Consider the following 13,515-nt stretch of genomic DNA (forward strand, 5'->3'; position numbering starts at 1 on the left):
CTTAGCTTCTTCTGGAAGACTTCAGATGTCAAGGCTATGAGGGTCCTCTTGGAGCAGTTACATAAAAGTCTCATTTCAAATACATGCTTTTAAACAACATCTTTGCAGAAAAGACTCCCATTAAAACAACAACAAAAAAGTTTTTCGTTGTGAATTAATAAATGTATTGCCAAGCAACAGGTTCATCTATAGTGAAGAGAGGAAAATATTTGGTATCCTAGAGAGAAACTGAGAGAGAACCAACTTACCTCAGTACTTCTGGGAAGAGATAAAAGCATTGTTCCACATCTGTGGATGCAAAAAAAAAAAAAAAAATCAAAACAAATTCTGAGTGAAATTAAAGATTAAAGAAATGTAATTTAAAAGAAAAATGGAAATCAGTCACACAAAGAGCTGTTTGCACAGTGCCAACCCTGCACGAAATGTATCAATGACAGTTATGAAGATCTGCCCAAAATTTTTAATCTCAGGCACCAAACATGCAAAGACTGATGGGTTTTTCACTTTGCTTACAGAAAATTCTCTCACACATAAATATCCCAGCTCTGCTGAGCCAAGCACTCTGTATTTACAGTCCTGGAGGACTGATCTGCCATGGAAGGCTTTCCTCTGGAGGACAGAAGGAACTCTCCAGCTGCAATCAAGAAGCAGGGAAGGGCGGGCAAGACCCATCCAAACCTGCCCCAGCCTTTGCTGTGGCTCTGTGCCAGGTGGTTTCTCAGTTCCCATGGCCAAGGAGACAAGGATTGGGGTGGGCAGGGCTCAGCCAGCAGAGGATGAAGGTTCCTGGGCTGGCTGTGCCTGAGCTCCATGGGCAGAGGGTGGTCCAGCAGCAGAAAGGGCCAAGAGCAGAAACTTGGCAATGAAAGACTCATCAGACAGGTTTAAAACCTGCTGAGAGGGGCAGGGATTGAACATCCCATGGGGACAACTCTCTGAATGAAAGGAGCAGCTCAGAGCTTGCAATAACCCCCAAAAACATGGCTGGGTTGAATTAAGAATGGGAAGAAAAGATCTGCACAGGAAGAGACTTAATGGACAAGGGCAGAGAGCGCTTAAATATTTAAGAATGTTCTTCATAGCTTTGAATTCTAATTAAGATAATTAAGTATTCTAGCTGACATTCTAATAAAGCTTTTCGAATTCAAAGAGCCATTTTCATTTTCTTTTGTTAGCTCTCTGCAGTGAGAGGTTCAGGTATACCCACCTCAAAGCACCACCAGCATCCTCTAGGTCTATTCAGCTCCTAGTTGGGAGAGAAAGGAAACAGGCAGTGGCTGAAAAACAATGCCCCGAGCCAAAAATCAGTCCAAAAGGTCAGACTAGACTTATCACAAGTAGATGTGATAGCAAATATTTGAAATTTTCTGTTCAGCACAACAAAGTGCAGTTACAAAGACACCTCAGGAATTAAATATTGCCGAGCAGGGGAGGCACTTTAAATCTTGTTAGGCTGACAAGCATTTATTATTTTTTCACAGCAAAGGCAAAAAAGCAAAGAGGGAATTTCTCCCTAAGCATCCCCATCATTAACACAGGAGTTAAAAATAAAAGGACTGCAGGTTTTTCATATGAACAACACTATCAAGGAAGTGTCAGACAGAAGATGCAGGCTGGAAAAGTTTTATAAAGTAGCTCAGCTATGCTAATGGTAAAACTGAGCATCTGTTAGATGCCAAGGATACAAAGACAGGAGTTCTTACTTGCCTTCCTAAGCAACATGGACATTGGCTCCTCAAATTACACAAAGAACAATGGGTACTAAGTTACTTGAGAGGTTGGACACAACTCTTTGGCCTGCTTCAATAATTTAAAATAATTAAATGCAATTCCCTCACAGGAGCACCATGATGGAAAGTGCTCCTTCAGCACGGTCTGAGCACTGTTTGCTCTTATGGATGGAAACAATTCCAACTCCACAGCAATTCACTCCTACTGTATTGCTTAAAGAGAAAAGAACTGCAAGACAGAAGTTCAGACAGCTCACTTTCCTTTTCTGAAGATAAACCCCTTAAAAAATACTTATAAACCCCCAGTGACCTCCACAGGTCATGGATTAGGCTCGTAGATGGAAACACAGTCCTTGGTTTAGCTCCTAAGACACCTACTGAGGTGGCCAACTTGCCAGCTAAGATTTTGCTGAGCCCTTCCAGCAAACTGCACATAAGGATGAATCCTCCTGCATGCAGTACTCAGGGGATATACCCAAGGTATCTTTAAAAAAGGCAAATCCAGTTCAACTACCTTGTTAGCAGCTGGCAAGTCTTTTCAAAGGTACAGCTAACTCTCCATCATTGGATGGGTAGTTAAGTAATTTTCCTTTATTAATCCAATCTGAGGATAATTAGCAGTCATGGAAGTTTGGCTTCCCTCCTACAAGCTCCATTAGTCCAGCTGGAAAGGAACTTGAGATCTCAGCTCAGGGTCATTTTAATATCAGAACATGATTCACTTCTAAAAGGGGAGGTAGACAAGGGAGTCTGGCCTTCCAGTTAATAATAAAGTAATTATCAGGGTTGCACAGAACATTATTCTGGAACTCAAAGGCCTCTGTAAGAAACCACTTAAATGAACAGGGAAAAACATCACCTGACCAACCCTATTGAGTGTAACATGAAGGTTATAATAAAAGTGATCTGCTTATGTGCCCAAAATCACACGTTCTGAAAAGCACTTTAAAGCCTTTGAGACGTAACATTTACAATGATAAATGTGTGCCCAGCAGGACACCCCACCCAGTCACAGAAATCGTGGGGTTTTATAATGGCATTTAAAGAGCAAAACTATTTTGTTCCTTTCTGAAGTTCGGCTACCAGAACTTTTCTCTGTGGGGAACAGACAAAGCTGCACAACTTCCAGCAGGTCAAGTCCACAGATTTTAACTCCAGAATTCATGATTTTTCCCTCTCCTTTAGTATTTGGCATAATTTGGATGGAGCTTGGAGGACCAGGAGATGTGAAAACTGAATATATTCTAAAGCTTTGTCACAAAACCAATAAACTCCACAAGCAGCACCCAGGAAGAGTCATGAATACTTAGAGCAGACAAGGGACTAATTTCTTCCCCTGCCAGACCTGGTGTGCCAAACAAACTGAGCCCATCAAGAAAACAATGGGAGCAGGCAGGACACTGCCCACCTGGATGCACAACTGCATGGCAAAAATCACACCAGAGGTAAGTGCTGCACTTTTACACATTACACATCAAAATCACAATGTACAGCATCAAAAAAGTTGGGGTATAGCTCTGTACAACTCCAGCAGCCACAAATTACTTTCTGTAGCTGTGAGCAAACTCATTCTATGGCAAGGAGAGACTATGCCTCCTTTATTCACTATATGTGATGAAATATTTACAGAGAATTCTGTGCTCAGCCATTTAATAAAGGCTGACTTGCTCCCTTGTGCTGACCAGCATCAAATTGTCAAATCATGGATACAACCTCCCACACAAGCCAGCTATCACTGGGGAAAAATACTCAGCAAAGCCACTGATGATCCCAGCCCTTCCAATTAACGGGGTAATAGATAAGCACCTCTATCCCTCATGATGATAGAGGTGCTGCCCACAGCACAACCACCAGACAGACCTTCCTAAAGTGCTTATGATTGGCTTTTACACTCATAATTTCTGTTTTATGAGCTCCAAGTCATGTACTTTGTCCCTTTTTCAGTGTTTTCTCCAAAGCAAAGTGACAGCACTGCAACTCGCAGACAGAATTTGAGACAGATTGGAGAATGCAGTGAACTGACACAAAGCATGAAGCTCATGACAGGCTGACACAAGAATTGAAAGAAAACTCATTCACTGGAGAAGCAAACAGGTGGATATCTCTACTGGAATTGAAAAACTCAGACAGAAAAAAATTTGACACAGTAAAACCCGGGGAACAAAAAGGGAGAGCACTCTGAAGGGTATCAGGAGTTCCAGACACAAAGTCTGAACAAATGACATCAAAGAAAGATCTTCTGACACAGTCACTCTCTTTGGAGACTGAAGGGCTGATTGGGTGAGTTGTCTCCAAGGAACACTGAGGCCAAGAGGACTGTTTTAAAAACACTTTAATACAAACACAATACCCAGTTTGTTCTAGGCTACCATCATGGTGTTTGTGTCCAGGAATTTGAAAGTGCTGACTTCCAGTAGGACCCAACCCCTCCTCCTCTGAGAGCTCGGGTTCTCCGTGATGTGCTTCAGCCAGGACACTGCTGGCCTCGAGTACTGTGTGCAGAGTTGGGCACCACAATGTGAGGAGGTATTCAACTACTGGAGAGCATCCAAAGGAGGGCAACAAGGATGGTGAAGGGTTTGGAGGCTGCATGAGGAAATGGTGCTTGACCCCAAGTAGAAGCAGCCTTAGACTTTGGATTCCACAGACTTGTACAAAACTCTTCACCCTAGAGCATCCTACACCAACTGCCAAATTAAATTGCTTTCTCTCAGGAATTACCCTTCCTGGAGGACTTCTGACCAACTGCAATACTGAGAATACAATTTTTGTTCCCTTAATTTACACATAATCTAGAAAGGAAAAGCTCAAGAGGCAAACAATATCCTCTGATAGACAGCAGAAGCAGCAGCAAAAAGGCATCACAAAGCCTCTGAAAAACACACTGGCACATTATTAGAGAAAGAAGACAGAAAATCACATCACACACAGCTCACCTTGACAAGGTTGACAATAAAATCAGTAAAACAAACAAACAAAGGAAGAAAGAAAAGTCAGAACAAGATAGCTTTTTTTCCTGATTATTCATTCTAGATGTTCCATTGATTTTTCTACTAACATATTAACTCCATAAGCACAAAGAAAAACAGTTGGTGTGAGCAGAGAGAATCAAATCACTCAGGAGAGGGACCTACGTGTTCCCTGCTGCAGTAAGAAGTTCTCTTGGCACAAAGAATCCAGAAAATGGTGTCTTTCCCACGATTTGGCAACCACTTAAAGGCCATTCCAAAATGACTGCAATTATATTTCCAATTCCAATCGTTGGCCCAGTCATCTCCTCATTGCATCTCTGCCACTAAAAGCATTTGGATTGTCTTAATATTGCCCAAAAGAAAAAAGAAACTGCAGCAAATTATGCAGTAGCTTCATGCCATCTAAAGGATGATACTTAGTTAAGTAGCTGCTAAACTGTAACTATGCTACATTTACAGAACTTTACAAAAATGCAGTATTTAAAGGACTACAAAAAAAGATTATATTTTCCTCTCACTGAAGTATTGAAAGTGGAATGTTCTCTGCTGGAAATGAAACGGTGGGCGTTTGATGGCATATTTTAAATAGTATTCTTCTTTGTGCATGCAGTGTAATGCCACCCAAGGGGGAGATTAAAAAAAAAGTCTGCAATTTGCAAGTCCATTTCAAAGTCATATTGAGGATGATGTGAAATTCAGGATAGGATTCTTGAGAAAAATCTCCCTGGAAAATGTGTATGTACCTCAGGGAAGCTTTGGATTTGCTTCCCCACACTGGAAGGCTGTTCTGTCTTTTGACATTCCAATGTTGTTTACTGTTTGCATCTAATTTTGGAATTATTCTGCGGTTTATTACAATGGTGTATCATTGACTAGCAATAAGGTAATTCTCTTCTGCATCCTCCATGATTTCTAAAAGTCTCTTGCTCTTTGTCTTGTAAATTTACTGATAGTGAGATAGAGCAGTTACTTTTACAAGGGATTCATCCTGATGACAGATATTACAGAGGTAACTGGCATTTGCACATCCCAGCCCTGTGAAAAACAGGATTGTCCACTCCAGCCTGACAATTTTGAAACAATTGCAAATAACATCATGCTTTTTAAGGCTTTAGGTAGTCACCAACACATGCAGGAGGGAATGCTCTCCTTAGGAGACTTCTGCCTACACAGGCTTTTTCTTTCCTTGGTGTTGCTTCCCCTAAAGCATTACAGATGGATCTGGGGAAAGAATTTTCCTGAGGTCAGGTTCTCATCCTTAGCTGCCTGGGCAAGTGGATGTTTAGATTAAGATTCATCACCAAATCTGACACCAGAATCTTCCCCTGGAAGGAGGAGCAGGGATGCCTTCTGTCTTCACTTGCATATCTTGGTTATACAGGTAAGCAAGCACCTGGACCTTGCAATCCCATCCCACTCACCAAAAAGGCTGAGTACCAGTGATCCTTCCTGTCCTCCTTCCATGGCCACAACAATTTGAACTGCACAACACTGAAATGCTTCAGTACCACACTGAAGTCATTAGACCTACCCTAGCAGAGCATCCAAGTGAAAGGAAAAGCAACCACAGCATATACTCAAGGTCCTTTCTTTTCCCTTTAAATCCTAATTAGTTTAATTTCACTAAATTTTTGCCATATGGGAGTTAGACATGTCTCCTTACTTAGTCTTCTATGTTTGCCTGTGTTAATTTTCCAAATCTCTATGCTGAATTTGTCTCACCAACCACAAGGAGAGCTGTGATAACTAACTTGAACAAGAAACCTACAGTTCCAGGCAGAGATCTTGGAAAATTATAAAACCATAGGAAGGAAAAAAAAGTCTCAAATATTTTATGTCGCTACTTACCACTCCACTGTTTTCAGATCAAAGAAAACTGACAGCAAAGCTCTTATGAGGATATCTAATCCTTGACACTGAGATGAGCCCCTCCACTAGCAAGGCACTAGCACAGCTGTGTCTCACTTCACTCTGCATCAAGTGGGTTTTGTTTCTGGTACAAATGACAAACTCAAATCTGGCTGTACCTTGAGTCTGGTTTGTCCACTTAAATGAAAATAAAAATGTATTTTGTACTACAGTCAGATGATACAATGCTGGGTTGCTTTTTAAAAACAAAAAAATCAATAGCACCCTCCAAACATGTGAGAGACAGAAGCCACAGTCAGACTATTGTTTTGCACTTTGATCAATGTAACTTTTCAAATTCCTTATGCCAACAATTCTCTTTTAAACTGGTATTGGGTGAGATTATGAGAAGAAAACCAGAAAATTTGGATTACAGTTTATGCTCCTAGCTTTTGCATACGATAGGCAAAGGTTTATCACTGTAATAAACTATAATCAATAATCTTGCCACTTCTGCAATAATGCAAAAAGATTGTACCCACATTGCTTAGCCTAAAAATAAACATATACAAATTAAACAGGATACATCATATATATACACATGATTCATTTATGAAAAGCAGTTATTTGTGCCAAGAATAGCAAGAGTCCAGTTTGGAGCTAATCAAATAATGAAGAAAGACAAAACAACGTAAGCTTAATTATTATTATTTTTAACATGTTAAAAATACAGTCACATCAAAATAGGGTACACAGTTATAAAACTGTTGCAGATGAAATAAGAAAATAGTGTGTATATATTTTATATATAAAAATCTACAGTATTTACTAATGCTGATACATATTTTGGAGCCTCATGTTGTTTGCACAAATAAATTGTACAGCTTCGTTATGAATTACAGAACCATCATTAAACACTGAGATTATTACACATAGCCACAATATTATATACATACATTTCTAAGCTGCTGTAAGCAATCAGAACTAAAGTAAGCCCAAGTCATAGTTTTCTTCACAATTTTAGTTTATGATTTCAGTGTAGTGCTTGGCTACAGTTACTTTGCTGCAGTTTGCAATTTTCAAAATACAAAATTGCCCAGTTATTAAAAATTACATCAGACACGTTATATACACAAAAAAATGTTTTGAAACATACTAAGTAAATGTTACTTCCATTTGTAAAAAAAATTGTTTTACTTCTGTACCTTAAAACTTACAGAGCCAACCTGCAGCAATAATAGGCACTAAAGCTCATTCTTTAAAGGAAAAAAAAAATAATATCCTTTTCTATGTTTTCAGTTAACAAAAGGAAACAGGACAACCTTCCAAACTGGTATTGATACCAATGTTTAGTACTTCAGTATTAGAGAAATCTCTCTGTTTAGCACTCCAAGGACCTCTCCTGGCAAGACCCTCCTCTGTCTCAGCTCCCAGCGAGAGGTCAGCACATCCTGCACTTCGCAGGACTCCATCCCACATGTGCCACTTCACCTGCTTTTAATTCCACCCCCAATTCACAGTCAAAAAAAGGAAAACACAAAGGAGAAAAGGCTGCAAACACTAATTAGAATTACTTTCATCAGCAGGAGTTTAAGGTTCCTGTTAACAACAGTCAGGGTCATTTTAGTGTGAAACACCGTGCATTGCAAGCCCGACAGCACAGCAGCACGCCCCTCATCACAGACAGGAACCCACCAGCAATTTGGGGGCAGAAAGGGCAAAACACAACAGAATCCACTCAACAAAGCTTAAGAGAAGGGACACTGCATACTCACATAGCTCAGGGAGTATCAATATTGGAGCAAAGCTCAAACTCCTGCATGCACTTCACAGAGATGTCAACAAGCTGTGCAATTTTCTGATACCTGTGAGATTTGGCCCTGCAACCAGATTTAGTCTGACAGCACAGCATGGCAAAAAGTGAAGGGTGCAGCACCATTTCTGTATCTGGCATCAGTCTCACTGTGCTCCAGTCTTTTGCATATAGAACAACATTCTGAAGGTAGATTTGGGTGAGAAGGTATAAATTCTCCCCTTTTGATGCACTTACAAAACCCCTAAACACTGCCCTGAATTTAAGCACCATTTCTTATCCAGATTAGAGAGACATTTTTGGCTTTCTGCTTTTGCCTGCCTGCTCCTTCCTGCTGAGGAAAATGACAAACAGTAGTCAAAGGAGAGGAAATTAACTCTCACATATGATTAAATTAATAATCCCAAAGCATCTCTCCTGCCCAGAACAGATACTGGGATGCTGAGGCAGCTGTATAAAAATGACGGAAATTCCCATTCAAAATGAATGGCTTCTCAAATAAATTACAAAGAAAAATTAATATGAAATAAAAGTATTTCACAAGCTTTGCCCAAAGTTAAATGCATTTAAACTCTTTAGCTCTTTTCCATATGAGTTTGTGTAAGTGCACACTCACACAGGTGCACACACACACACATCTGTACAGTGCATTAACAATGTCAGTCAAAATAAAACTTTTCAGTGTGTTACAGGTTTTAGGCAGAAGGATTGTAACACAAGTTATTCAAATATGTAAAGAGCAATAACAGCATGAACCACATGATGTATATGAGCTTATTGCTATGTCTATGTGCATTAGATCACTTCCAGTAGCTTCCATGCAAGTCCAAGAACTCCACCAGCTTTCAACCAAAGTCTGAAACATCTCTGAAACAGCGTCATTATTTTTGAACTCACGTGGACCGTTCACATTTCAGAGAACTGAGGTGGACTACTTCTGACACAGTACTGTTCAACTGGCTTTTGTTCTTGCCATTTTACTAAGCAGAGCCAGATTCTCAGAGAAGCACAGATTCATGCATAGACAATCCATCAGTTCTGTTCCGATAGTGTTGGGCTTGAGCTGATGGGTTTGGGTATTGGTACTGTGGGGAGCCATTCTCTTCAAAGGTTGGGGAAGTCCTGTATCTCACTGGACTATCCACAGAAACAGCAGGAAGACTGCGGTCTTGTAAAGGTGTTGGCTGAAAATGCTGGTGTTTCTGGAAGTTATCCAAGTGGCCTTTGTTGAGGTCTTGGCTCCAGGGCTGCCTGTAGGGTTCGTGTCTGTAGATGTAGGCGGCGTCCGGCCACTTTCTCTCCTCTGCTAAATAATCTGCTGGAGGGATGATGAACTTGACACCTGGAGAGGACCTCGAGTTGCTGGTGTAAGCATCAACAGGAATGACTTCTGTCTGAGCAGGGGCTGGTGAGAGAGGATTTTGGCGGCTGGCAGGATAGGAATTCATTTGCAGTTTATTTGGGGGATAATCTGACATAAAAGCAGGGTATGGTGGGATTCGATTCCCGTGGTAATGCAGAGGTGCAGAACTGGTATTACCTATACTGGAAACATGCTTTGGAGAATTCCCATAGTAAGTAGGGGGATTACTATAACCTGGCAGCGGTTGTTTTACATTCAGGCCATGAGATGGACCATCAGACTGAGATGGGTATTTTGGAGATCTGGGTTGTGAAGTGAAGGTGTAATTATTGGGTATTTTCAATGGAGCTGGTATTTTTTCCATTTGCTTTCTTGGACTGTTAGAAAATGCTACATGCCTAGGACTTTCTGGATGAGCTCTCTCAAGCATATCTTCAACAAGATTCTCATTCTCAGTTTCATCTTCTGAAACATTGTCATACTGAGATGCATTAGACCCTCTCTTACCTTCATCAGCATCCAAAACCCTTACTTTTTGCTTTACATTCAAAGGCTGCATTTCTCCAGGACTTGGTGGTGGGCCCAAAACAGAATGGTTTACTGGCCTCCCTTTCACCTCTGCAGTGAGTATCATTGTCTTTTCCATTATTTTGATATCAGATGGTTTATTCCACTTAGGTACAAATTCCCTTCTTGTATTGGAAGTAGCATTAGAATTTTGATTAGCAGCTGCATTATTGTATAGACTCGAGTTGTCTTGCTCTGTTGGCTGAGGCTTTTTTCTGGTATCTACCTCATTCTTAGGCAAACTGTTTTGTGTCTCTGTTGGTCGAATCTTTTGCTGTTTTAAGGAAGGTTTCTTTTCCACAGAATTAATTCGTTTTCGGTCATTTGGTGAACTTTCTGGTTCTTCTTCTGTGGATGGTCTTCTCTCTGTCCTTGCTGCTTGAGTACCAGTACTGTTCTGTCCATTAAGCATTGGAGTGGAGTTAAGCACAGAAGGCAGAGGTCCTGATGGAATCTGCCCCAATGGCTTCTTTGGAAATTCATCTTCTTTACCTAAAACAAGAACAGGAACAACATAAATTCACCTTTATGCAGAAGCCTTCTTTGATCTGTTCATCATGCAAGCACAAATAGTTAGAAATTAACTGGGCCTCTCTCTGGGTCACCATTCTGCTGAACACCTCAAAGGTTCTTCCATACACTGACAGCAAACTGACAGATTTTCTTTAGCTTCTCATACCAACCAGTTTATTCCTTCCTAAAGCAGATGCAATCTTGCCAAGCTTTTGCTCTATCATGACACTGCTAAAAATAAAACATTTTCCTAGATGACATGTTGGTTACAATATCCACTCTGCATGGAACCCTCCTCACATTGTTACATAAAAACAAACTACATTGCACACTTTAAAAATCTTTCCCAGTATCACTCTCCCCATTGACTGTTTTCCATTCATTCATCCTTTAATGTTCACCTCCAGCAAGCCACACCATCAGCTCCTCCCTCACTTGCAAGAAGTTCTCAGATGACATCTTTGAACTCTCACTCCAGTTTTTGGGTGGAGCTCCTCACTAACAGCCACACAATTAAGAACTTATTCCCCCTAAACCCTTTCCTGCCTAGAAATTTCACCCTCAGTATTAAAAACCTCCAGTAAAAGCTCTATACACAGAATCTTTTTTTTCAGTTCAGCTTTTCATCAACACAGAACAGCTGGAACAGCTGACACCAATCCTGGCTACGTCATGGTTTCAATTGAGTGTTCCATGGAGGAGTTTTGCAGGACACAAGGGCAGCATTTACAGAACAAGGACATGAATGGAAACTTCTCCCATCCTGAAGCTCAACTCATTGCAACAGCCAGTGGTAAACATCAACTGTGTGGGGACCCACAGCAACCCACACTGACATACAGAAACAATAAAGAAGTTTTTCATGGCTAGATGCTGCTCACAGAACAATTCACAACAAATTTTCTAATGCAATCCTCCTCCTTAGCAGTCAACACCCTTCATAATCACAGCCAAAGTATTTTATCATATCTACTTGCATATAACTTATTTAATTGTGTAATCCATTACTTTCCCATTATAAGAAGAAAAGGTCATGCACTTCTCATTAGATGCATTAATCTAGATTTAATTCATTTGATGTTCAGCATTTAAAAAAAATAAAACAAAACACAAAAGTTTTGAAGTCAGCATTACCAAACAAGTCCTACTCACTGTGTATATATAATCAGAAGATTTTTGTAAGGAGGAAAAAAGAAATGGCTACCCTTGCTTAAATGCTATTCAAAGTAAATTATATAAAATGGCTGTTGGTAAAACAATTTTGTCTAATCCCTCCTTCTTCCTAAGGCAAGGATTGTAGAATCTCTTCCCACCAGAGATCAGAGAGTTAGCACCTCACTTTCTAGCTATTTGTAATTTAAATTCTTTTTGTTTGTCAATAAGGGTTCACAGGAGTGAATACACACAAATGCCTCTCCCTGACAAGTGCTGTAGTTACAAGTGAGCTATGTTCATTTATACAGGCATGAGCAGGAGCTCAGTCTTTGATGAGTGGTTCATGATACAGATACACTGAGGAAAGCCAGCAGCCAAGGTCACTGCTATTTGTTATAACAGCATAACAAACTACCAGCACGGATCAGTTGCTATATAAACAAAAAGAAAACTCAGAGTTTGAGGCAGCCAGGCCATTGCAGGAGGACAGCAGAGAAGAACACAATGGTGCCATCACAACAAGGTAACTAAATAAATGCACTTAATAGAAACAGCCCAGATTTGCCAAACAATTAAACTAGTGTTTTCTTGATTTTTCTTCCTAAGGGCCAGAAACATACCCTTTGCTTCAGAAATAACTTCAGAAACCTCACTTCACATATAGCACACACTGTGGGGCCAGGACTCAGCACTAGGCTCCAGTGAGTGGCTCCTGGAATTACAAGTCTGATGTTTGGTCTCTTTCCATATAGGCCCCCACTATTCCCAAATAAAATGTGGAACAGGGCTCTCAGACCTGCACCCCCCAAGGGGGGTTCCACCACTGGGAGAACAGATGAAGGGACAAAGGAAGGAGTTGCACAGATGCTGTAAAAGAGGTGATTTAACAGCTCTGCAATACACTGACTGCTGCACCAGCCTCTCCAAAACTGCCCTTTAGTCTTTATAAACACGAGTTCACTTTCTGAACTTGCTTCTGTTTGGCAAGAGGCATTTGTATCACCTAATTCCATCTGCATCTTCAAATACACTGTTAGGCAAAGCTGAAGATCTTGTCTCCTGAATAAAAGTGAATTTTACACATAATAAATATTCCTGATACTTAAACCACAGATTGCAGTGCTTTCAGTCTTACTAATCTTGAATAGGAAAATAGCATGAAGTCTGCATTAAGAACCAATACTTTGGTATGTACAAAATACATACCAAAAACCTGCCATCTAAATCCCACTGAACTGATCTTTATGGGCTGCTAATCTATTTATAGTCTCTAGGAAATCCAAAGTCGTTATGGAATAGTTATGGAATATATGGAATAAGAAAACAGCTCTGCAACATCACTAAATTATTTAATTTCTGTCCTTGTATGGAAGACATGTTTTAGAAAGAGTGTTTACTTTCTTCCACACTTGAAGTTAAAATATTCTAATCATATATATAAAAATCTGAAGACCAGTTCCTCTGGCAGCTGCAATGCTTCCTTCATTTGCCGAGGGTCATCAAAAGCATGAACTGATTTATTTTCTCCCAGTTTTTACTCTAAGAAATGCCTAT

At 40.3% G+C, this 13,515-nt stretch overlaps 1 protein-coding gene across 7 annotated transcripts in view; it reads right to left on the reverse strand.

Annotated features, from left to right (window-relative positions):
- Positions 1 to 7,242: 7,242 nt before the first annotated feature.
- The window catches only part of USP6NL (USP6 N-terminal like), a 111,701-nt gene continuing 105,428 nt past the window's right edge, over positions 7,243 to 13,515 (reverse strand). For all 7 annotated transcript variants that reach the window (XM_033058086.1, XM_033058087.1, XM_033058088.1 and 4 more), the window contains one exon: positions 7,243 to 10,785. In XM_033058086.1, coding sequence (XP_032913977.1) covers positions 9,362 to 10,785 — 1,424 coding nt within the window. In that variant the 3' untranslated portion in view covers positions 7,243 to 9,361. The remainder of the gene's footprint in view (positions 10,786 to 13,515) is intronic.

Source organism: Catharus ustulatus, chromosome 4, assembly GCF_009819885.2.
Source record: "Catharus ustulatus isolate bCatUst1 chromosome 4, bCatUst1.pri.v2, whole genome shotgun sequence".
NCBI classification, from domain to species: Eukaryota; Metazoa; Chordata; class Aves; order Passeriformes; family Turdidae; genus Catharus; species Catharus ustulatus.